The sequence below is a fragment of the Ictalurus punctatus genome, chromosome 10 (genome assembly GCF_001660625.3).
Source record: "Ictalurus punctatus breed USDA103 chromosome 10, Coco_2.0, whole genome shotgun sequence".
Lineage (NCBI taxonomy): Eukaryota > Metazoa > Chordata > Actinopteri > Siluriformes > Ictaluridae > Ictalurus > Ictalurus punctatus.
Window position 1 is genome coordinate 13897522 of NC_030425.2, and position 27479 is coordinate 13925000.

Below are 27479 nucleotides of genomic sequence, written 5' to 3' on the forward strand. Positions count from 1 at the left end.
TCAACTTTCTTCTTCCTAAATTTTGATAAATCAGAGGTACTGAGTCTCGACCGTACAACCTTGAAGAAAAATAATGCATCATTCATGCATCGTGAGCACTCGCCAAAATATTACTAATGTGACGTGGGAGAAGGGGGCGGGGCTTCCAGAGAGTGTCAATTAACATTGCAATGTTCAAAACACCTACTGTCAAAACTGTCAGTCATTCCACATTACATGTTGATTGACTCATCTGCTGTTTGTATTATCAAAAATAACAAGGCCGCTCTTTTGAGAGATTTTCTTTTTGCTTTTCTGAGTGACGGCTCATTTGAGTGTACTCTGATGTCGAAATGTGGAACTCCTACACAAAATGCATAAAAGGTTTGCAGGTCCGTGAGGCTACCCCAAAACGAGGTTTACTTCAAAACTTCAATCGAAACCAAAAGCTAGTTAAGAACCTTGGTGATGAGGGATTTCATTTGATTCCATTAAATGTAATATTGGCAAAAAGGCACATAATTGTTTATTTAAGAAAAACATGATGTATATGACCCATCGAATCACCCAATAAAAAGCGCAGTTAAGCACCTGTTTCACACATCTGCCTCTCTGTTAATGCAAACCATTTACAACACTGTTGCACTTAACAGCACCATCTTGCCGAAATCCATCTCACCAAAAAGTGTGTCGTTACCCTTTTACACAAGGGCTTTCACCTACAGATCCACCGAGCCTGATTGCAAACACACACTAACAAGTGCTCTTGGGAACCACCCACCTGGCCTCGTTTTGCATAGAGACTCTGATATGGGAGAAAACACTGACGTGACGTAATCTCCATGGGGCCCGTGAAAAAAAACAGCTTTTATTCAACAGTGACAAAACCAGGAGGTGGCTACAAGTGGAGGTTGATGTGAAAACTGACACACCCATATGCAAAGAATGTATCCAAAACCAGTGCTGAAGAAATTTCTGTTCAACCCCACTGTTCTAATACAGTGTGTCTGTTCAGGGTTGAGTAATAAGATACACTCTTTAGGTCTCCAGGAGCATTGGTATGTCATGAGGGGGAAGTGGTTAGAAAAACGAGAGCTAACGTTGAGAGAACGAACAGAGAGATTGGAAGGGGAAGGGGGGGGGGGTGTTTGGCTGAGAAAGACACAAGATAAGATGATGGCCAACATCATTAGATTTAATTTGCAGAACACTGAGTTCAGGACACAATGCTTCATGTATCACTGTGTGCCATGCCTTCAGTGGGGGACTCGACATGCCTGTCTTACAGAGTCATAAACACTGAGGAAAACTGACAGGAAAAGTGAAGTGACCTATAAACAAACTCAGGGCTGCTGTCAGCAAATGGCATTATTGCGGTTTTTTATACACACAAAACAAAAACACACACACTTGTCACAGGTACTTGACTCCCTACGTGGAAAAAACACTCCCCCATGGCACTTTCCATTCAAACAGCATTTACAGCAAAAGACTGTTTTCCATGACTACTCACAGACACACATCGAGTCACACCTTCATGTCAAGTTGTTTAAAGAAATCAAATGCTTAATCTGCCACTTAGATCTTTTAAACATGTCAAGGTGCTTTTACATTTGCTTTTGAGGGACATTTTGAATTGGACTTCAATATCGATTTGCAATTGCTTTATCCTTATCTATGTATTTACAGTATGCAAAACTACAAATAGGTCACACTACATGAGACATTATATTACAGTTTAAGAGAAAATGGAAAAAACCCAACCTTGAACAAACGATCCAAACTCTGAACCCGTTTCCAATAAATAAATGGATAAATACAATATCAACGTTTATCAAACATTTTTCTCTCTTTCTGAATATTGATTCATTTCCCCTGTATATTACTTGTACCGTAACTTATGCTTCTGCTCAGCTCTCTCTGCCATATACTTCATAAAAGTATTACGAGTAATAAGTATAAATTAATAGTGAATATGAAATTGAAGAAAATGAAATGCATAAAAATGTATTATATGTCTGAGGGATGTGGTGCACACAGACACACACACGTACACACGCAAAACGTCTCCTTTGAGCTTAAGTTTACAACCGAGACATTTTAGAAGTCTAACTTAATTAGGAGACCACAAACTGGAACAGGAAGAACGAATTACCAAAACATATAGACGTTACTTTCTTTTCATAAATAATACTGTAAGACCATTATCACAGCACAAGCCTTGATATCTACTCGCTTGGCTAATGTATGAGAGCATAATCAACTCTGTAATAAATCTGGAAGTTTTCTGCATGCCGATGCATTTTACCTACCGCTGGTTTGGGTCTGGAATCTGCCACCAAATTGGCAAAGATGTCCTCGTCACAGATCTGGTTGATAACATGGGCATCGTAGGCCACCGTGATAGACACTTCCTCCATCATCTTGCCGGCGTGCGTATGAAAGCGACAGTGCATGAGCCAGGAAAGAAGAGCGCAAGAGTGAGAGCGCGCAAAAGAGGGAGGATGGAGAATCGCTGACAGCTCCGCCAGTGCTGAGCGACTCACATGTCCTTCCCCGAGTAGCAGATCCTGCCCCTGAAGGCGTGAGAGGGGACGGAGAGTCTCTCTCTCTCTCTCTCACTCACTCACTCACTCACTCACACACACACCTCCTCTCAAACTTCCCAGGTAGGCAGTGGCTTTCTGAAGCTGAGTATGAGGATCATGTGTCGCTGTGATATCCTCCAACGAACAGACACAAACAAGCCTTTTTCTTTTCGTCCTCTGTCTGCAAAAATGAGGTGGCCTTCCTGGGTTCGTTTAAACAGAGCCCGCTTTTATCCCACAGTCCCCAGCAGGTAAGCTCACTTGCAGTCAGAGACGATCAGAAAGAGGAGAAGAGAGGGACGTGAGAGACTGATAGCCAGAGGAAGAGGAGGGGGAAGTGTGGGCTATGTCAGACAGACCACAGTGACTCAGTACTGATGTACACACTTTGTTACATGTGAACTCTCGAAACTTGTCCGACTGGTACTTGGTAATTTTTAAATCCCTTCTGAGATCTCACAATCCAGCTGTCCTCCTCCCTGTGAGAAAATCCCACAGTTGACACAAACAACTCTTTCCTGAAGTTAAAAATATATCCACAAGCCCCCATCAGGCTGCGCTGGAGCTGTGTTCAAGCCTCCAGCGAAACAAGTGTCTTGTTGCCGCTCTAACGGATCTCTTTGGTATAAAGATGCTGTGAAATTTCCTAATGTAGGGACGGGAATAAGTCAGATGGTTGTTTTTCCCCCTCGCCTGAGCATGAAGGTGCCAGTGAATTCCTGCGCAGTGTAAGCTGATTAGACGGCAAGTTGATCCTTTCTTATATGTGCCTGATTTCCAAAGAGAAATGATCGCCTATACATGGAGAGATTAACTGCATTCTTAGGAGCTCTAATCTCTGTGTGCAGTCCCCCAGAGAAGTTGTGTGTGTACAGAAAAGTGCTGATATGAAAATTCACTACAAGGCTTCCTACACACACAAACAAGCCTCCTGCTTTTCTCCTACTGTCTCAGACAAAATATTCAAAGAATCTCTCTTACACTCTCATGTTCAGTCACCAACACCCAAATACTTTCAGCTAAACAGAAAGCAAAAGCAGCCGAAGCGTCTCTGATAAAACGTCACGAGCATTAGTACAAACCAACGTATTACCGGGGAATAAAATGCACCACGGGATGAGGAGAAATGTCTGAAAATAAGCAAAGTGGCACCTCACAGCTCCTCTGTCTCTCTGTTCTTCACATCCACTCTCACTTTTAGTCAGGCACCTCAAACAGGCCACACCTTCGATGAAGCTGTTTAAAGTGATGACATATGGTGGAGAAATGACGCTGTCTTATTCACATACATGCATGATACAGCAAACACGCCCAACAAATCCAGCGACCAGGTTGAGAATGGTGCACGGTCCTGAACTTCTGCCTTGCTTCATGATCCAAAAATGTGTCAAAAAGACAAGGATATGTGTTTGTATTTGATGTGTCCTCAAATTCCCTCGAGATAAAAGAACCGAGTCAAGGGCTGTACGGCATTATGTCCTGATAACTGCCAGCCACACAGATCACAAGTGCACACTCCTGAGCTGATTTGGTTAGTGTGCACAGGTGTGGCTTGACAAAGTCAAGGTCCACACCTAGGAGAATGACAGAACACGCTGTGCAACACAAGGTGTGGTTGAACATGAGGAAATAAAAGTGGCTTAAAGTATAACAAATGGAAAACTAACTATTCTTCTGTGGTAAAATAATTGCGAATGAATCTCATGTGCTGACTCATTTTGAGCAAGCAGATCGATGCACCTGTTTACATCCCTGTGCTCAGGTGCACTTATTCCTTTATGCCTGATTTCACCTTCCCATGGTCCTAAAGCAAGCCAGGTTATTTCACAACCAGGAGTCATTATGAGGCTTAGTGTTTCACAGATCTAGAGCCCAAAATACACAAAATCTACATGTTTTCTGTGATATAAGGCTTGCTCTGGCACGTTCCTTTTACAAGGGCTGCTGGGGTCAGTTCATCCCTTACAACTATTCTCCACCACATAAAAAAATACAGCTGGAAATACCCAATGTAAAGGAGGTTGCATTGTTTAGCCCTGTCTAGACAAACATCTCTGCAATTTTAACAAGCAGATGTTTCTTCACCTTGCCTTGTGTTGGAACATGTTTTCCCACCTGCTAATATATGATATATTTAGTCATCTTTTTGCATGTATCCAGAGAATTTGTAAACTCTTCTGGAAATTATAAAGTGGTGGATGCTTTGGAAGAGTCTCTAAAACATCTTCGCTATGAAAAGTATCACTGCACATCTTTTACTGTGTTCATTGAGAGCCCATTAAAATTCAAAAGAGCACAGTTCCACAAGCTGAAGGAATTAGCTATGGCATATGTAAATATAAAGCGATTCTTTATTCCAGTGCTGAGATACAGTGCTGTGAAAAAGTAGTCTTCTGTTTTTGTGTATATATATATCATACTAAACAGTTTTAGAGCTTACATAATACAACATAAAACAAAGGCAACCTGAGTAAACATACAGCCCAGTTTTTTTTTATTGAAACAAAGAAGTGATCCAACACCTATCACCCATGTGAAAAACCAATTGCCCCGTTAACCTTAAAATCTGGTTGTGTCACCTTTAGCAGCAATAACTGCAACCAAACCCTTCCGATAACTGGAGATCAGTCTTTCATTTACTTCTAGGACTAGGATTTACATGCTTTGGTTCATGGTCTTGCTGCATAATCATCAGGCTAAAATGCCTGAAAGCTAGTGCAAGAGATGTCTGACTTTACAGGCCACATGATTAACAAGATTACGTTGTCCTGATTGGCTGGATGTTGGAGACCACAGTTTCGCTACTGAGCAGATATTTCATTAAAAAAATTGTCCAGTAAACATTTCCAAACTTACTTGCAAGTTATGCTACGTCTCTGTTAGAACGTCATTTCCATTTAAAATTACAGCTCTACTGGTGCAAAAAGAGTTGAGCAACTTCACAGGAAATCCTGTAGATAGTGGCAGTGACAGTGGGGGCCTGAGTAAGTGAAAATTAAGTAACAGCGATGTAGAAGTATGAGAGAATGAGTGTGACTAAAACACATACAGAAGGGGAAAGAGGCAGGAAGCAATGAGGGATTATGAACAACTAAGGCCGTATTATTGCCACTACTTTTCTTCTTCTCAGAACTTAAATCAAACAGAATAAAAGGAAAAAAAAAAAACATTTACTGTATACTTGCATCAGAACCAGCCTCAAACGCCATCTGAGCAGAGCGAGGCAGTTTGGAAAAGTCACTCTCCATAATCGAAGCATCTGAACTGCTTGTCCACCTCTGCTAAGACTGGTTAGTAGAGATGTGTGAATGAATGAGGAGTGGAAACTGATCAAAGTCCCGACAGCATGTCTCAAAGAAAGCGTTAGTTGTAGCAAAACTATAAATGCATTTCTCATAGCTAGGTGGAAGTGTCGTTCCTTTGACACGAAGCAGCTTGTAAAGAGTCAAACTATTTTACTGACAGAGTAGCTGACACAAATGAACATATTCTCTGTTATGTAATAAATAATCATAAACAAATACATTAACAATATTAAATAAATCAGAAGTAATGTTAACAAAGTAAATTACTCCATGTATTAACTGATGTTTGGCTACATTAGTGCAGAAAATAATATTACACAACATTGTAAATACCATATAGACATAACTTTTCTACGTGAGCAGCATACTGTAACCTTAACAGAGCATTATTTGTACCCAGTCACTCTGGCTACCTAGCTCAGGTTTTCTCTCAACACTTAACTACAGTGAAGAGAAAACAGCATCCTTTAATGCTGCTAATTTAACGTAATATTAGTCATCATATTAGAGCTCCTTTTCTCACTCACTGTTAAAACCAATAATTCCTTCAGCCTATTTAATAGTGCGGGAAATTTTATTTCTATATTAAATTCTAGATAAAAACATAGCCTAGTGGCTGTAAGATCTAACTCCATCGAAGTTGGGTTGCCACAATAAACAATGCTCTCATGTTACACTTCCTCATAATGATCATGTTGAATAGCAAGGTAACCATTACCAGTAATGAAAAACTCTAGTGTCTTCAGTTCTCAAGTCATTTCTAGTATTTTTCAATCTTTACACTTCTTCAGTATGCATAAATATTCCATGCAATCCAAGACCACACATTTTCTTATTCTCATCCAGTTCACTGCCCTGAGTATATGTATTCCCAACAAACAACTTTACAACAACAACAAACAACTTTAGCTATGGCAGCCATCCAGGACTCCACTAATTTCCCCTCACAGCTGAAATATTGTGTGTACTGACCATGAAGGTTTTGATGTATGAGAAGTATGAAGTGTAATGGCACTCGAGCAAGTTACTGTGAAAGAAAACATTACAACCCAAAAACAACTGAAAATAAACTTACTTATAGTCCCATGGCTTTCACATGAGGGTTTAAAAGAGAGGTCAGTGTCCCTGAGTGTACAGCAGTAATAAAGTGTGAGAGAGATTTAGGAGACAGCTCCTACCTTGATGTTGCAGGCTTGCTCCATGAGTCTGCGAGCATTTTCAGCTGCTCTGTAGCGTTTGGGGAGCTGAACCCGGAAAAATTTAAGCGCGCCCTCAAAGTCAGCCTGAAGCAGGTCCTCCTTGGAGGTCTGTATTTAGAGAGAGAGAGATAGAGGAACCTAGTAAATATTTCAATAAGACAGTTATTTTAAGACACAAAGAACGTCAATAATACAGGGTGTCCCAAACGTCTCCATAGATAGGTGCATAGGTGACTATGTATACTGCACCATGTTGGTTGTGCCTTCATCAGTGGATGTTTGTGGACGTCCATTTCTCGGTTGGTCTGCAACACTCCCAGTCTTTTTGAATTTGTTAACTAGTTTGGCAGCAGTGTTGTGTGCGATGTGCTCGCCATGTTTCCTGTTAAAGTCCATCGCAAGCTTCCCAATCCAGAAATGAGAATGATGTTCATACTTTCTTCTTTTGTCAAACGCATTCTTCCCCTATGTATGGAGACTTTTGAGACACCCTGTAGTTAAGTCTGGCATTTTGCACAGCAGCTACTAGAGATGAGACGAAGAAAGAGGGATCAGGGATTTAGCTGCATACTAACGTACCAATTTAGTCAGAATTAAAACTGCAACTGAGTTTGCCAAAACTTGTATAGTACATGTGTACAAGCATAAAAAAAAAAAAAAAACAACATTTTTCACATGTTCTTAAGTTCAATTCAGTATTAACACTGTATGTCTCTGAATGTATACATCAGTCACAAAACCACAGAAACCATTAGTTCATTTTTAGTAAGAGATTTATCCTTGTCATGGTAACAGTGGATCAGGAGAAACTACCTAATGCAAAAAAAATTAAAGTTTGACCAACATCAGTTTGACAAATTTGCTCCAAATGGTCTGGTTTCTCAGACAGCGCCCATCTCCTCATAGTCATTACTTACATCTATATCTGAATATCTGAGTAGCAGAGCTAGGTGTGTTGCACTAGATGTTTAGCAGCATGAGCTGAATGTCCTTGCTCCATTCACAACATTCCTTGTGAGAGATACGTGTTAAAAATATGTAAGCCCAGAAAATTATTATTGTCTTACTATACTTTTTTACCCCAATCTACCATTTAAATGCATATGTATACAAATATTCATATTAATACCAAATAATATTAAATGAGTGTCCATGACCATTCTTAGTTATTTTGGTAAATATGTATCTAGCTATCTATCTAAGAAAATAGACATTTGATTGATCTGAAATCACATATTAAGCCACTGCTTGAAGTGTGTGTACCACCAATGCTTTCATGATTTATTACAGAAAATGCAAACAGTAGCATGCTCATGTAGTGTACTTGTACTGTATATACACTGCCTATTTCATATTCTGTCAGTTAGACTGAATGTAGCTCAGGATTTAAACTTCGCCATCACACCTCAGTAAAATTACTTCTTGCCCATGACGCTGAGTTTGGTTATCAGAGGGATGCACTCTGAACAGGGCCTGCCCTACCTATAGGCAGAGTTAGCAACTGCTTAGGGCCTCGGGCTTGTAGGCGGGGCCTCCATAACCATCACATCACTATACGCTAGTCCACCAATCAAAACGGGCAGCAAAAGACTAGGCTCTTTGTCCACTGGATAAAGATGAATTGTCACTCACCTGTAGTGACACCAATTAATGTCACCGTTTCAAAATGGGTCCCAGCCTCTGAATGTATGAAGAGATAGGGTACGATGAACAAAATGCAACTTTTCTGCAGGTGACTGACTTTAAGTCAGTGACTTATGATGGCGCAGAAATTAATACATCCTTCAGGGGCTGCTGAGCGAAAGGCTAAACAGGCACGCAAAGAAAGAATGCGAGTTGTTGTCATCTACTTACTTAGTGATTGTAATGTATTCTAAAAATAAATCGGGCATTGTTCTGTTGATCAGCATCATTTCAGGATAGATCACCTGCCGGTTCATTCTGAATTCAAAAGAGTGTGAGTGACGTCGATGCGTCGAGACTGTCATGAACTTTGAATTCGTGCGTGCAGAGACAGATGACAGCTGTCGGGAGCGGACTTGCAAAATACTAAAGTAGAAGTAAAGAAGTTTGTATTCAAAGTCAAAGAGCAAACACACTAGAGCATTAAAAAAGAACTACTTTAACTGTCTGTATCTTCTAAATTCTGCTGATGTTTACATTACTGCTTTAACATAATACTTCACATTTTAGTTTTCAAATCATAAATACTCGTAAATTGTTATATTTATTGAAAAATAAGCATACACTTTTATGAAGAACTATTCTTTCTGCTTATAGTTTGTCTTTTTCACTTCCACTAGCAGTTGATTTGTGTATATAGTGCATATTTAAGGTATTGCACTGCAATATATAAATGTGACTATATCTATAGTCTATATTGGTTCAATTGGAGGGGGAAATCCTGTCCATACCCAGCTAGGAAAACACGATAAAGGCACTGATGTTTATTTACTGAAGTGGTGTGAAGGAAATCTGTAATTATTTGTTGGCAATGTAATGTCTTGTATTTTTTTTCCCCATTTTACTGTATGGAGTAGGCAAAACTCTTCGTTATATAGTGGGTGGGATGTCTAGAACCTCCCCTGACTCTGAATCCCTACATTACAGCGCCAAAATATTTTGGATCTCTTAATATACTTTGCTTTTTTGAGCACTATTATTTTCTGTTTATCATCACTGATTATGCTAATAAACAATGAAAAATTACACCTCTATTTCCCAAAAGGAGGTTCTTCACATTAATCCTGAAATACAGAGGCTGTGTGAAAAATATTGTGGATGGCCAAAGAGACAACACAGAATCAGAAAATATCATGTGCTAGCTGTCCCTCACCGCCAGCAGTCGAGGAACAAAGAGCCGGTGGCCCATGCCCAGCAGGGTCATCACCCGCTCTGTGTAGTCTGGCTCGAGAGAGGCCTGTTCCTCCCCTGCTGATGCCCCCTCCTCCAGTGCCCGCAACGCCGGGGGCATGGGCAGCTCCCTGTCTGGGCTTGAGAAGGTCCGGCTCTCTGGTGTATCCCCCGAATCCGTGGCACAGTCCTCCTTGGGAGGCTGCGCGGCTGACTTGAGGTCAGCCACGATGATGTCCGAAGGTGGTATGTAATTTTTCTCAGAAATTAGTGCACTTAAACAGTTTAGATGTGCAACAATGTGTAGCAAACAGCTGAGAGTCACATACTTATTCTCAGACTTGGTTTCGCGGTTTCCATATTCTTAAAAAAACCCCAAGTGCATTGGGTTGTAAACTTAATGCATATCCGGTTCATGCTAGGCTTAAACTAATGGCTGCTTTAGGCTTCACTTATCAGTAAGATCTATAATATGGTTAACCTCACCTGACTCTTATAGTCCTGTTTAACATAACGAGCACATTAAGCTTCAGCTTGAGGAGCCACTTTCTTGCATGCTCAATAATGGCCACCGCCTTCACAGTGTTCAAATCAGCAATCTGTTGCCTGGCAACAGACAGAGGGAGAGGCTTGGGAATGCACTGAGACAGATGACAGACACCACATCTTCCCTGCTTTACTCTTCCTCCTCAGCATGAGACAACTCCCAACCATCCTCATGCCATCCATAAAAAAGGAATATTAGTAAGATGAAGATGAGAGAGAAAATATGAAAGAGACAAGTCCACAGCAGCTGTTTTCCACTTTCCTAAAGTACATGGATGTAAACACAAGAGGCTTGGAGCTCAGAGTAGAAGAGTGGAGCTAATGGATGTCGTTTAGAAGCCTAGCAGACGCGACACGGCTCAATGAAGACCTCATCTTCCTTTCACGGCTCATCAGTGAATCACTCTGGCACAGGCAGACAAAAACACCGGGCATCTTGATAATTGCAGGCCACATGCAGGATTCAATCGTCAATTCACACAGGGTATAGGACCATGCCACTCCATCATGTCTCATTTCATCAGTCAGAAATCAAAAAGCTCCATTCAAAGGGAAGTGACAGGATGATGCAGGCCTAGTCCAAAGCATGTGGATGTCCCTGAGGCTGGCTGCTTTGCTCCTGCGTTCCTCTGAGCCAGTGAGATTGAGGCCTGACTCAGGCTAGCTGCAATGCCTGCCAGAGCAGACGCGTCCAGGAGACGTTGAGCGAGATAGAGAGGACAGAAATGCTGTCGGTGCTAGAAGAGGCAGCAGGCTGGTGGAGAAGGAGGGGCAGGAGGAAGAAAAGAGTAGAGGAGGGGCGTCAGGAAGACTCCGCAAGCAGGCTGGGTCGATGTGTGCACCGTGGACATGGCTGAGAAATGTGCAAGGGCTAACGCTAAATGCTAATAGATGCTGTTTGCTCAGGTTGTGGGCACACAGGCAGAAGTGGGCATGTGGAGAAACAGAGCGAGAGAAGGAGGAAGAAGGGAGGGGTGTTTGGGAGCCTCTGGGGAAAATGTCGTAATAACCGGCCAATCAGAATGAAGCAGTGAAAACCCTCTACACCTCCCCACCCTTCTCTCTCTCTCTCTCACACACACACATCCTCGCTTGTAGAGTATCATTCATGATCTCAATACATCCACCTTTTTTTTTAATACCAAGAAGGCAATTTAACTATTTGTTTATTAAATGATTTGTGACATTAAAAAAAAACTACTAAATAGCAAAGAAGTGCAAAAAGTTTTGATGAATTGTGAAAAACATCCAGTGACGAGAGAAACATTAATAATTTGTAATTAATTAACATAGCAAGTTTCTAATGGGCATTTTTGTGTAAATCTGTCCATCACAGCAATGCCTGATACCGATCAAACCGTACAGGCGTAATCTCTATCCCTTAAGGCATGTAGGGAAAATTATTTCTACTTGCAGATTACGTCTACGAATATTATTCACAACGGCTCTTTATAACCTTAAATTGCAGTCGATCGCATTTCAGTCGTGACAGTGAATTTGGTGTATTTTATTTATGTGATATTAATGAGTGCTACGGTAATTTGCCTTTAATTCTTTGACTATGGAGGGTTGCATACTGTGGACAAATACAGTATGTATTTATTTTGAAATTAATATATACAGTGTGTGTGTATATATACATATACATTATATACACACCATATATACACACATACATACATACACATCAACATACACAATTATTTTGTAAAACCCAAATAAGCTTTACAGATCTTTATTGGAAAGGGTTTAAATAATGTTTTTCATGCTTGTTCAGTGAACCTTAAACAATTATTGCACATGCACCTGTGGAACAGTCCTTAAGACACGAACAGTTTACAGGCGGTAGGTAATTAAGGTCACAGTTACAATAACTTAGGACACTAATGAGACCGTACTACTGACTCTGAAAAACACCAGAGGAAAGATGTCTAGGGTTCCTGCTCACCTGCGTGAACATGCCATAGTCCTGCTGCAGGGAGGCAAGAGGACTGCAGATGTGGCCAGAGCAAAATTAGTGGAAAATTATGTAATCATGTGTCCTCCAGACATGATGGAGAACTTGTAAATGCCTTGGTGGAACAAGAACGGACAAATCTGGTGCATCCATGAGGATGAGATGTACTGTGGTACTTAAAGCAGCTGGAGGACACACCACATACTGACTGTTACTATTAATATTGACCCCCACTTTGCTCAGGGACTCATTATTCCACTTCTTTTCATCAAATGTCTGTGAAACCTGTTCAGTTTATGTCTCAGTTGTTGAAGGTTTTTATGTTAATACAAATATTTACTGGAAATAAAAGCAGTGGCTGGTTTTATTAAAAATTGCTGAGGTATAAGAGGACACTTCAGGGCTTGCTGTTAGAAGAAACCGGATATTACAGGGATACTGGTAATGCAGTGTTTTTACATGTGGAAGGTTTCATGAAGCATCAAGTGCAAATGTTTACCGAATGAAAGCATGAAACCTAGCAACTCGCTTTTGTAATTAATTTCAGCAGGTAAACATAAATTGGTCTAATCAGCTAAGCAAACCTAAAGGAAGTACATGCTCAAGCTCACAGGCTCTGTTTCTGCTGTCTCATTTCAATTAAGACCAAACAAGTCAATTATGAATTACACACGGCTTTCATTTAGTACCCATTTGTACTAAGTAATTTCAGGCTAAATTATCATCATTTTAACATTAAATTAGCGCTAATAGGAAATATGTATGCATACCAGACTACAAACATACACAGAAATACAAGTTCATATCTGATAACTATGTTCACCACATTATACTTCCTCTCAGTATATGCACATAATATAACCTTACAGAATTAAGTCACTATATTGAATTTAAAGTATATAAGCTAAACTCTATTGACTGCTAATTTCATTACAGAAGCCTCAGGTGTAATGGCCTTACTGGGTATTAACCCAAAACTGGTTATGGTCGCTTGATGGCTCATATGTAGCGTTTGCACAGGATTAATGTCCGTGTGGCACTAAAAACCTACAACATACCGGCGTATCAGTTAGAAATACAGGACACTTCATCAGGCTCCACTTTGTAAAGACACTTCTTGGGAAACAAAGTCTAAATTGTCTATGCAATGTGATCATAAAGATTTTATAAGCTCACAGAGATACTTATAAGAATAATGCATTACAGTAATATGTACATTTATATGGGAAAGTTATGCGTTATGTATTTGCATGATAATGTCATGTTAATGTATTATCTTTAAGCTGACTCACTACTGTGTTTAAAATGTCTCACATAGAGAGCTCCTAATGTCAAACTGCTTAAGGAATGTAATAATAAAACACTCTCTAGGCCGATAAGGACTTGATCAATACCAGGCCCATTTATTCTGGTGTAATTGTTAGAGGTATCAGACAGTAAGTTTCGTTACATTATTTTCAATTAAAACTGGTTGGTCCGAATTGAGGGATTGAAGAGCATGTTTGTGTCAAGAGACATACATAAAAATATTGTTGTGAAAAAATCAGAACAGAAGAAACCCCCCTGTACAAGATGTCGATACAGTGTATTACACACATTTAAGACCAAATGTAGAATTTTTGTAAAATGTGCTAGTAATAGAACAAAATGAGAGACAATCCAGTTTAATCATGGTTCATGATTATGTTTTTGTTACGTTTATCGTGGAACTATCATCAAATTCACTGGTGTTGCTCTTTAAACCAGGGATTTTCAAACCTTTTGCAGTCTGCAAAATTAATTCCATGGACCCTCTGAGTTATTTTATGAATATATTGCAATATTGTTTAAAAAAATATGTGTACAATAATATTCTATATATAATCCATTCAGTTCAAGCGACCAGTTAAACAGACGAATAACTATACGATCATAAATATAATAATTCCGATAATGGTGGACTGTGAGGTTTCACAGACTTCAGTTTGAGAAGGACTGCTTTAAATGACTGAAAAATCTGAAGGGTGCAGTATAATTTCAGAACAGCAGAGGGAAACCGAGCCTACTCTTTCAACTCCTGTAAAGTGTAGCTCAAAATGAAAAGCCCTGATTCAGCATATAATAACAGAAGTTTGCACACCCTTCACCCAAATGAAGACTGATGTAATTAATTACAGAACATTGTTTTCGGTTTTGCACGTTACTTTCGCCAAAAACAAAAATGTCCAAAATTCTCCCAAAATCTTTTAATAACTTGTATTCCCACACTGTGCCTTTATAAACATCACACACAAACAAATCTTGAAGTGGTGGATATTTCACGTTTCCTCACTGCTCAGTATGGTGCTACTCATCCAGTTGCTGAATTAGAGTCAAGGTCACTCTGACAAAACACCTTTTTTGTTGCTGAGCGAATGAACTTCTCGAATGATCTTAACATACACAAAATAAAAGATAGAGACTCTTATTTGCCTGTTACTTGAGCCAGCCTCTTTTCTTCAACCAAGGAGGCATGACATTCTGTTTCTTTTATTTTTAACTTAGCCCATCCCCCCGCCCCAATATTCTCCCAAATTTGGTCTTGCTACTTCCCACCCATTACCTAACTCTCATTTACATTTATGGCATTTGGCAGATGCCCTTATCCTTAAGTCTCTATCAGTAAATGCATCCTGATACTGGTTCACTAGGTCATGGACTAAGAATAGCATCTGTCTAAAAACTCTGTTTGGGAGGTAATGAAGTAAGAAAAGAACACACACAATACAATTTAAGTAGTTCAAGAAGAGGTAGGTCTTTAGACATCGTTTGAAGACTGCCAGTGACTCAACTCTCCCCAATCACACGACAACTAACAACCAACTAGGTAAGGTGTGGCAAGCATGTGCCTCCTCCGAGGCACATGAGGGTCAACCTCCAGATCTTTTTGAGGCACTGTGCTGTTCATGCTGCCCCAAATAATCATAATAAATAATCATAATAATAGTAAGAAGAAGAAGAAGAAGAAGAATACCAGCTAGTTAGCCGGAAATAGCAAAGACTCAGTTGTAGCACTGTAATGATAGTGTTATAGTTAGCATATGCACATATTTTTGTAATCAAGACAAAAGGTATTCCAGACAGCGGTGTTTCAGCAGGGAAAAATTTGCCTAGTGTGAAAGCAACCTAAGACCTTACACATCTGATAAACATGAGCGAATATACATTAGGAAAACTGAATTATTTTGCCAGGTCATCATTATTTTGACAGCAAAATATCACCACCTTTCACCTACAGAGCTTCAACTCTGCTTTAATTACTTAAAAAATTCATTTCCTTACCTTCAACAGAGCCAGTGCCACATTGAAGATGATGTTCAGGCCCTGTAGAGAGATTCAAAAATAGGTGTGAGGAGCACAAAGCATGCTAGAAGAGCTTCTGTAACACTGAGTATTTCAGTATTCCCTTTTTTTTTTTTTTTTTTTTTTTTTACACCACAGAACAATACACAGTGCTACAATAAAAAGGCTATGAATAATCCTTCAACAATGAGTGAATTTATTTTTTTATTCTTCTGATATGTGGCTGTTTATTTGCACTTATTGTGTGGAAATAAGCAGAGCAACTTAAAAAATAAAACAGATGAAGAGCTAATTGAATGTGCTGAGGTCAGAAGCTTGGATGAGATATATTGGGAAGCGAGGACTCGCTAAATAAAACAGTGCTGACTTCCAGCTGAATTTCTCAACACAATATGCAAATGAAGGTTACTATGTAGAGGGAATTTGCATGCCTAGAAATAGCTCAGCAATACCATGAGCGAGAGAGTGACTGCTGAGAAGAAGAAGAGAAGCAAATATCAGATGAAGCCTGAGTGATGGACATGTGGATGTGTGCATGCAGAGTGAAGGATGGACAGAAGCTGAACTGTGGGTGGTGCGCGTGCGTGTATGTGTGTGTGTGTGTGTGTGTGTGTCTGAGAGCAGGTGCTATCAGAGTAGCAATGGGAAATGCAGTGCTGAACTCAGCTCCGCATGGGAACATCCATCTCAAACATCGCTCAGACAACCCGTTCACATGGCAACACGGAGCTAAAAATATCCTCCGCACTCTATTAATAACTTGGATGAGTGACTCAGACAAACCTGACCCTAGATGGCGCCAGGAGGCTAGATAGGAATGGTGGGGAAATAATGGTGTGTTTGTGCTCTGCAGGGAATGAGGCAGCTCTGTGTCCCTCCCCATCCACCCCCCTACACCCCACCCCCAAACACACACACACACACACACACACACACACACACACACATTGTGTATCACACTGGAAAACAAAACAGAATTTGACTTCAAAGCTACTATACCTCATGATAAAAATGAGCTTAGGCTCATGGCTGTTTGTTCATCCCTACTTCCTGAAGGTGGACTGTCTTACAGGTGTTATACAGTATGTGATGTTTAAAAGTGTCTCATAAAATTCAAAACCGTTTAGCAACACTGTAATTCACAATATTGCCATGCAGGGTGTTTGGCTAGTTTCATCTCAGAATTCTATTTACATGTTTTTGGTTCAGAATTAGCTCTGCCCTGGAAAGACACAACACAATACACATCTCAATATTTAACATATGATACAATACAAAAAGGATGCAATTAAACAAGTAACAGTTCAATACACTATTGATTTGATACAATTCAGATCATCCGGTTTTTCGGTAACATGACAAGCTGCATGTTTTTGTCTTATTAACTTATCGAATGAGAGAAAAAAGAGCGACTGGCTTGACGGTGGGAAAATTTTTTATAAAAACAATCACAAAAGCTAGTGTATCAATTCAATTAAAACTCGACCGATTACATATTCTGAAATTACATAATTCATAATCGATGCGCGTTGGACATGTATACATCAACCAATCGTGATGTGGCACAACAAGCTCAAATTTCATGGGACAATATGGAGCAGAGCGGTAATTTCTGGGTCTAATTCATAAATCTGTTGAAAACTACATAGCCAGTGTGTTTTCAGTTTTTAAACATAAGTGAAATGGCTAAAAGAAAAAAAGACAGGGAGTATCACCCTTTCCAGTCTGTACAGACAGACAAATTTGCATATTTGGAAGTCACATTAATAGTAAGTAGTGTTCAGTTTACTCTTATGCTTGCACTACATCTTGTATTGATTTACCATTTGGTTAAGCTATCATAGTTGGTTAAATGAAGTCCAAGTACAACCTACAGGCCTATTAGGTGAAGTGCAGGCTGCCAGACCAAAAACACGCAAATGTGAAATGACCTTTATTACATTACCACTTTTTAAAATTATACAATAATAGGATAGATAATAACTATAATGATCAGAAGACATATAAAATGTAAATAAAAATTTAAACTTTTCTCTGGCTCTTTAAAGTAAAAATATTTTTTTTGTTTGCCTTTTATGGCTCTGCCAGCTGAAAAGGTTCTGACCTCTACTTTAATCGCACCATCCCATCTACAGACAAGAATAACTGTATAATTTTTTTTTTTTAATTCCTAGGGATTGTTATTAATAGAATCAGCCATGAACAAGAATCTGAGGCTATCAAGGGCACAGACTCACTGAAACTGAGTAAAGACTAGATGATTTTTTTTTTCTTCTAATCTTCAACTGTCTAGTTTGGGTGAGTCTATGCCCATGATAACCACAGACTACTGCTCTTGACTGACAGGAGTGGAATCCAATGCGGTCTTCTGCTGTTGTAGCCCATCTACCTCACTGTTCAATGTGGTGTGCATTCTGAGATGCTTTTCAGCTCACCATGCTTGTAAAGAGTGATTATATAAGTTACTATATCCTTCCTGTCAGCTTGAACCAACCAAGTGTTTCCACCCATAGAACTGTGACCCACTCAGACTCTTTTGTTTTTCACACTCCGTAAACTATAGAGACAGTTGTGTGTGAAAATCCCAGGAGATCAGCAGTTTATGAAATACTCAAACCAGCCTGTCTGGCACCAACCACCATGCCACGATCAAAGTCACAGACATCACACATTTCTTCTTTCTGATGTTTGATGTGAACATTAACTGAAGCTCCTGACCTGTATCTGCATGATTTTTTGCATTGTGCTGCTGCCACGTGATTTGTTGATTAGATACGTGCATGAATGAGCAGGTCTACAGGTGTTGTTAATAAAGTGGACGGTGGGTCATTGTGTAATTAAAAAAGCATTGTAACAGAAACAGCTACAATTCCTCTAGCTTATTAGTCATCAGGCTCTCTTCATCCTTTGAGAGAATTAATAAACAATTCCAGACTATAAGACTAGAGGGAAAAAAAGGTGTTAAATGTGCAAAGATGTCTACAGTATAAAAGAACTCGAGGTAAAGAATAAACGACAGAAGACAGATAAAAGACAAAGAGTGGGATAACTGGGCAGAGAGGCAGAAAGATAGAGACGTGCCCTTAGACACATCTAACAGATTCTCATCATGCGACTCATTGACTGAAACAGACCGAGGAAACTTTTAATTATTCCGCTGCGGGCTACAATCCCGCTGAATGAATGGCGAAGAAAAGACCAAGAGGCCGTCAAAGGAAAATAAAGAGCCAGCACACAATCTTCTGGAGAACATAAACCAATTTCAAAGAAGTCAGAGAAGAGAGGCTTTAGTGATTCTCCAAGAGACTTATATTTAACAGAGCTAACTAAAACCAGTGGCTGACTAGGCAACTTTCTATAGAAAATGTGTAAAACAAAATGAATAAAAAATAATGGTGTTCCTTCACATGTGGTCTGTCTGGAGGAAAAAAACTGACAAACAAATAAACACAGCAGCTCATTGTCTTATGATCATCTTCAATATTGAACTACTGAAGCAATTAAAGAAATAGTTCTACTAATTAAATGTACAGTTTTTCCCTTTACCAAATTTGGTTGATCTTTCAAGATGTTGGCATTTGAAATTTGCTTCTTTAGTATTTCACTGAAGTTTAGAGGTTAATATAGCTTGCAATCATGTGAAGTTTACAGCTACCAGTTTGGCATCATGCAGTCACCTCAAAAGCCATCGTTTATCTCAGTAATACAACATGTACACAAATTGTTTTATAAAACAGCAGAAAAACTGCATACATTTTTTTTAAATCTGCAAATTAAATGGGAATTAATAATCCACATCATTTCTTTAAAACTCAAGCCTAAAGGTTTGGGCCATACCTCCTGAGTCTGATGCTGGTGCAGAGTTATTTGAAGCTAAAAAACTTTTAGCTAAAGATGGAGCTGTGCTTGTGATGTCAGAATGCACAGACACTGAAGAATTCAACACGGTTTGACGTGAGTGTGTGATGATTTAGACACAACGCTAAATTGGTGGCTATAGGCTTCCCTTACTTGTTAGCCAATTTAGCCTTGTAGCTTCAATACAAATCTAAAGAGAGATAACTGACCCCCATCATGTTTTGGTTAATTTAAAAGTCATGTAAATGTCATTTTCACCAAACTATCGCTTTTAAAAAAAAAGAACGTTTGTTGGCAGTATAACTAAATTGTTTATGCAAGTTGTTGAAAGACGCCATTTCTTTATATACGAATTGCTCAAATAACACTGAAAAAAACCAACACAGCTGCTGCTCTATTATCTTCTCCTAAAGTGAATTCCTGATGCTATGTAACACATTAGTACATAATTGCTGAAGTCAATGAGTGGTTTGTGTACCTCACACAGCAGCAGGTCGGTGATGTGGAAGACCATGCAGAGGGGGAACTTGGCAGTAAAGAGGGTCAGGAACCACTGGGAGGCATACATGTGAGCCTCCAGATTCAGATCCTGGAAGTGAGACCACAAATCTGGGAGCTGCTCCTACACACACACAGAGAGAAAGAAACAGGAAAAGAAACGTTAAGAGAAGTATTATTTGAATTAAAACACTGACCACATCATTGGTTTCAGTTCTGTAGTATATACTATATATCATTGCTTTTCCCTTGTATACTTCATATTTGTATGTCAGTTATATGTGTTAAACTGTTGACAAACTAAATATTAATTACATCAAAATGTATTTTTTTTTTACCGTTTTACTCAGCATTTACTAGACTGCTCATATTTAAAAAAAATTTAATCTACAATTAAATCAGCCAGCAGGGGGTCATGCTCTTTGGTTTATGATGTACCTCATGGAAGTAGCATTTAACTTCAAACTCGCATTTAACTGGCTGAAGATTTTTCACAAGAGGGGAAAACAGACAAAAGCATGCAAGAAAGCTTAACAAGTCTGTTTTTAGGGGTGCAAACCTCAGGCCTCCACACAAGACACAATATGATGTACCTGAAATTTGTAAATAATGATAGAGAAGGACTTCTTCAGAATCAGAGTTACAGGCAAATAACCTCACTCACCTGTTAAATTATTTACACATCAGTTTAAATTAAAATATTATTTATGCTTTTACACAGCTGTTCTTTGCCTTTTTTCAAAATAATTCGAACTTCAAGTCAGTTACAGTCAATAATAACCAATGTATGGTTGTAGTATCAATTCATTTCAATCTCTGTTGTATCATTACACCTTTACCTGCTATGTTCAGTCAGTGCTAATGTAGCTAGGAAATAAGTGAAGCTTATATCTACTAGTTTTGCATCATGCAGACTGTATGTTTCAAGCATCACACAGTCACTTCAAAAGACATTATTTGGGTCAGTAGTGTGTACATACAAATAAATATACACAAATATAGAGTAAATATACACAAAATTTGATCTGTTAATTAAATTGGAACTTCAGGATTAAACCTTGACATAACATTAAAAAAGAACCAGAATCAATTAATCTGGTGGTAGTAAGAGTCAAGGCAGTAAGTAATTCATTCATAAAGCTGAAGATGGGGGTTTCAACTTATCTCTTTAATAAGCCTCTCAAAATAACCTCTTCACACAAGCAGCCCAGACAAATGATCCAGCAGCAAAAAGTTTTTTTTCCCTCTCCAGGTCTGATTAGAGATTTTATCAGAGATAATGTGTGGGGATGTAGCCCAAGCACTAACAATAGAAGCTGATGTCTAAAAGAAGGGAAAAACAGCGCTGTTCGGGGTTGGGGTTGGGGTTGGGGTTGGGGGGGGGGGGGGGGGGGGGGGGGCTACTAAAGATGGGAATTCTTTCAGATAGCCTGCTGTTTGCCCAGCATGGGTTCCTACACCTCTCTGTGTGTATGTGTGTGTGTGTGTGTGTGTGTGCGTGTGTGTGTGTGTGTATGTGTGTGTGTATACGTACCATCCCTGAACCAATCGATACTAACACTCTAGTCATGGGGGAACCTATCAATACTAACTGTATTGGGCTGAGTGCTGAAAAGAAGTTTTTTGGCACTAATTGCATTTCAAGACAAAATTAAAACCCATTTTGCAGAGGTGTTGCTCTAACAGCTTACAGAACTTGTGCTCTGAAAGCTCCTCTTGTAAGCTCCTGCTGTTTTCACATTTCACACACAATGCTACTTACTAAAAATCATGAACATGCACCAGTGTACCGATGCATCAACAAAATAAAGTTAATAAGCATACCCTGCAGTTTGTGTGTGTGTACACATGCGTGTATAAGAGCATGTTTACACAGATTACAGAGATTCAGGTTTCATCATATGATAAAGTTGATCTGGTTACAAGAATGTTTTAAACACAAGTCAATGGCATATTTTTACAGACTGAAGGGTACATTTTGATTGTATTAACCTGTATCAGGCGCTCCAACTGGTAGAACTTGCAGTGTAGATCCTCAAAGTTATTCCTGTAGAGATCCCTGAGTTTGTAGTCATACATGATCTTCACCAGCACACAGAATGCCTGCTCTTCTGGCATCTACAAACACACACAGAGTCACGGGCTGGTTTTATTGCTGTAATGCATGAATTCTGGTTCCTAACCATCAAAATATTTATTATCCCTTCCAAATGCTTCAGGCCTTTGATAAATATATCCAGCTCACTGTCCTCAGTGTCCATGGGCATTTCCCTAACTAGCTGTACATTTTTCTTTTAAACACTCTTTTTTAATATATGTTTCTAGAGACATTCTTGAGGAAATATCTCTCATTTTTTTGTCTTCATGATCCACCACAGATCTCTAGGGTTGTTTCTTAGCTCAGGTTACTATCTGTGTGGAAGTTCTCTTGTTCTTCCTGTATCTATGTGGATTTCCTCCCACATCCCAAAAATATGCTTGTAGGTGCATGCCATGCAATAGGACTGCTCTCCTTCTCAAAATGAAATCCCTCCCCAAGAATGAGACAAATTTAAAGCCTTTATTTGGCACATATACATGACAGCTCAGTGAAATTCTTTTCTTCACACGTCCCAGTGCAAGGGCCCAAAAGTAGCTGCTGGGGCTTGAACCTCCAACTTTCTGATCAGTAACCCAGAGCCTTAACCATTAAACCACCACTGCTCTAAATTAAACATCAAATCTTACTGGCAGGGTTGCCAAGTCTCAGCAAAATGTCCAGCCCAATTACATCTTAAAAACGGCACAAAGACACCTGAAACTAGCCCAAACAATTTTGGACATTAAAAAACGGAGACATTTTTATTCTTTTTCTCAGCCTTTGCATGGGGAAACTGATTTTCAGTTTCTGAAATACGCCTTTTTATTATAGCCAGGTACAAATATTATCCAATCCAAAAACCACTTTTCCCTCTTAGAGCCACAAACATAATGAATTGCATTTAAAGACAATAGTCTAAACCTCTTCTGAAATCTACATGCTATAGAGATAATACCCACTATTAAATGTGGTTCCTATGAATAAGCAGAAGCATTTGAGTTGGACTAGTTTGACCTGGGTGAAATTCAGTAATATAATTTTAAGGGATTTAGCTAACTGATTCAGACAGAATAAAGTGTCTGTGTAATTTGGCCAAATTACCACTCATTTATTACACAACAGGTGTGACGATAACAACACGGCACGTACATTACTGTGAGGCTGATACAAACAGGACTGCTATTACTAGGAACCTGGTCATTTGTCTTGTAAAATGTTACAACATTACCACTTTGTATTAAATTATTTATTTATTTATTTATTTATTTTTTACAGATGATATTAGAAACTGTAGCACCACTCTAGCTAAAACAACAGGGCTTTAGTGTGATAACGTGCTTGTGAAATAGTTGATCCTTTCCTCAAAAGATAAGCTGCTCACAGTAGAGGGGAATTCTTCCTGAAAGGCTGCATAACAACAACCGAGAGAACCTCCATCACATATTAATAAGTAGCAGTTAGCTAAATACTGTATACTGTATGCTGAAACTCACAGGATCTCCAGGAAGTCTATACGGGTTTAACACAAACGTGCAGTGGTTTAGTAGAGAAAATTAAAATCCTAAAAAATCAGTTACAGGAAAAAAAAACAAAACAAAAAACCCAAGAGTTGCGGTTCAATGATAAAAGCAGTAGTGAGATTAGATCGAGAGCCTGAGATGAGACAAGTGAGATAGCAGGAACAATACTAGGCGGAAGAGGGAGAAAGAGATACTGAGAATGCGACAGTGATGGAGACCAAGAGTCAATGAGTGAAAGTCAGTGAGAGACTGGGAGCAAGACGGAGCGGGCAAGAGAGATTGGTGTTACATAAAGGGCTTGTGGTGGATGAGCGGGAGAAAACTGAGAAATTGAGGACAAGATCCTTAGTGAGCCATGGGCTTTGACAGAGATTGCCAAGGGACTGTATGTGAAAGATTTAAAATGTGTGAAAGCAGAGAGCGTCTGAGAAATCGAGTGAGGTCTCATACTCTGTCATAATGTGGTTAAAGTGAAATGGTTTGCTGCAAGTGCTGTAGAAAGCGTTTGTCTGGTGCCAAGTTGTAGCCCGTGTGTGTGGTTGTATTTGAGGGAGAGAGGTTAAGGTGGGTATTAAATCACAGAGACAGTGTGTGTGTCCAGAACTGAATGGGCTCCTGCAGGTAGACAGTCTAAGGCATTAATATTCCTGTCACCTCCTGGGCTTCCTGGGTAAGAAAACCTCCATACATATACACACTTCCAGAAGGCAGAGCTTCCGTAGAAAATGTTCACGTATTACTTGCTCAGTCTTAAAGTTACAGTTTGTAATGTTTAAAATTTATAATGTTGAAAGCGCTTAGATCTTTACACATTAAACAAACTCAAACATTCGTTTCCGACTTCTTTTTAAAATATCCAGACCCTGAAATTAGCCAGAACAGAGCTGCTCAATATTCTGTAAAAGGCAACTCATGAGGCTTGTATACGTTTGACAGAGGAGGAGAAGTAAGCTGTGAAAAAGGTAGGTTTGTCATTGTTTTTACTGCAATTCCCTCTCAGTTAATAGGTGGTTGTAAAATATAATAGATAACTGTAATCAACCTTTTCTAACATTTACCCTTTTGTAACTCCCTGAAATTGCTCTCAAATTTTCAACACATATTTGCTATTTGATTTTATCACTGAAGGTGCTGGAACCTTATTGTCATTCTTGGGATTTATCTTCTTCTTTTTGCCTTAAACCAAACTGTAAGTTGTGACATGAAACCTGGTAATTGAATCAAATCAAATCAGTAGTATTCCCTCCCACTACGCCGGCAAGCGAGATGGGCCTGATTGGCCTAATTGTGGCTGAAATTTGGTATGCTGCATCTATACGCTAATCAGTAAGTGGATTTTTGATGATGACCTAATTACTGAAAAAGACATGGTCATCAGCCAATCAGCTTTCAGGAAGCATCTGACATTGAGACATCATCATGACACTTGAATAGTAGGATCGGGTAGGGACCCACAACTATCTGAAGCAATCTCACTCAAACTGGCCACTGGGGGAAGCTATTTATGCTAGTGAATACAAAAACAAGCATATCTTTTGGAAAATAAGAGATACAGTGGGCTTTTTTTTAGGTTGATTCTTTTCCTCAAATTGTAGAAAAAAAATTGCTTTTTGGAACATTTATCTCCACCCATTTAATTTGTGACAATTCGTATAATATGCAAAATGAACTTTTGCAAACTAGTCCAAGGATTTTTGGCCTATCTTCACAATTGTGGTATAAAACTATTCAGCAGAGTGTGAAACTCAGTAATTGTCAAAAACATGTTGAGATTTGTAAACAGTTTGGCCACCACACATTAATCAATTCTAAGGAGGCGGAGCTGGTTTACTTAAACAGCTATAATACATCAGTGGTTAGATGGATTTAAACCAAACTTGAAAGACATGTAAAGGACAAGGTTATGAGTATGTCCACATAATTGGGGTGTGGTGAATGGGCATGTTCATTGAAAGGGGATGGAGTTAGCTTAAATTAGCTGTTTCTCAAGAACGTCCTTTTGAGTTGAAATTTGGTGTTCTGTATTGTTCTGCTAACCTGTAACTGGTGTTTAATCATCATTTAATTATTTGTAAAACAAGTAATGGGCTTTCAGCCAATCAGATTTCAGCAAGCACTTCACACAACTACCACTAAGCTATCAAAACTTGATAAGTATGCTCATCTATGGTCTTTTTATTGTTCTTTGTATTTTGGCAAGAACTGGCCATTTGGGGGGGTGTGTGTGTGTGTGTGTGTGTGTAATATTTGAATTGTAATATTTGAATTGTAAAAATTGAATTGTAATAGTACAAGTGATTAATACTTACATGCAACAGCAACACTGCAGCCAGGAAGGACTGGCCTTGGCAATATCCAATCTCCTCATCATACACAGAGTAAGCCTGCAGACAAAAGACCCTGTTAGTGTACATAAAATCATTTTAAAAAGAGTTCATGTTACATCTATGATATACTCACAAACCTTTTGTGTAAAAGGTTACATTACTACATTTTTACCCGTTTCCCCCACATTTTGGTCTTCTGCCTATTCCTAATCACTAGCTAACTCTCCCCTACCAATCGGGGAGCGTGAACGCTAGTAAGGCATGTGAAGAATAGACCAGAACTTTTCAAAACACTCGGAGGAAAGCACTATCCGTCCTCTTGTGCATACATGAGCTCACAGATGCCCATGATTGGCTAGGGTCTCTCTGAGAAACACTATCATTTCCCACTCAGAGAGCAAGGCCAATTTTACTCTCTTCGACTTACCATCTCTCAAAGGCAGAGTTAACACTTTTCTGTTGCACCACTTAGGAGCCCTGTTCATTAATGTTTTAATCTGGTAGTGCTGATTTAACAACAGTAAACAGAGCCTTTGCATCCAATTTTGAATTTTTTTCTTCTTAGGAATGTCATAGAAAATTTCAAAGAACTTTATCTTTTATTTTTTAAGAACTACTACTAAACTCTCCCTGAAAAAATATCAAGAACATGTTATCAACCTACAGAATGAAACATATAGACTACGTTTACATGGACAGCAGTAACTAATTATTGAAGTTACTCTGAATAAGACAATATTGTGATTAAGGTGTTTACATGAGTCGCTTTTAGAATACTCCTCTCATGTACCCATTTTACATATTATAGAACATAGTTCGATTAACAGCACGTCATTACGTCCCTGCGCCATGCCGTCCGACGTTCCCTCCAGGATTTCACGCATCAACATACCGTTCGTCTTCGTTATGGTACTGTATACAGTTTTGGGTGTTTTGTTAAAATTTTTTACGAAAGCTTCAAGTGCGGTTAATTATTTGTCATGCTGTACGTGCAAATAGACGGCTGCTTGAAGTTGTGGGCTGTGTCCCAAACCGCGTACTTACCGTCTATATAGTAGCCGAGATACATGTATGTCTCCCACTACAGGCCGATAGTAGGTAAGTACGCGGTTTCGGACGCAGCCGTGCTCTCTTGTTTGCCGTAGAACGGTTGAGCACTGCCGTGTGTGATCGTGTCCTGTCGCAAAATGCAGTGGAAACTCTCACACGACGTTAATAGTGTGATTAAGTTGTTTACATGTCTGTAATGCACGTCGATAATGCGACTAAAACAGGAGTACTCCACATGTCTTCATTCGATTTGTGTTTATGAGCATGACCTTCATCGGATTAAGGTCATTAAAAATTGCTGTTTACATGCTAGTTTCTTAATCAGAGTATTGTCTTAATCGGGTTAATAGTGGATTATTGTTGTCCATGTAAACACACTGATAGACACATGTGAATAT

General features: G+C 39.2%; 1 protein-coding gene across 8 annotated transcripts in view; it reads right to left on the bottom strand.

The window, feature by feature from the left end:
* Positions 1–27479, bottom strand: part of rabgap1l (RAB GTPase activating protein 1-like) — a 121788-nt gene that overhangs the window by 11644 nt on the left and 82665 nt on the right. For 4 of the 8 annotated variants that reach the window (XM_017477899.3, XM_017477898.3, XM_053683204.1 and 1 more), the window contains exons 15-19: positions 26014–26088; positions 22097–22222; positions 20085–20228; positions 15728–15769; positions 7051–7179 (exon numbers count right to left, since the gene is read on the bottom strand). In XM_017477899.3, coding sequence (XP_017333388.1) covers positions 7051–7179; positions 15728–15769; positions 20085–20228; positions 22097–22222; positions 26014–26088 — 516 coding nt within the window. The other 4 variants (XM_053683209.1, XM_053683206.1, XM_053683207.1 and 1 more) reach the window with 4 other exon arrangements.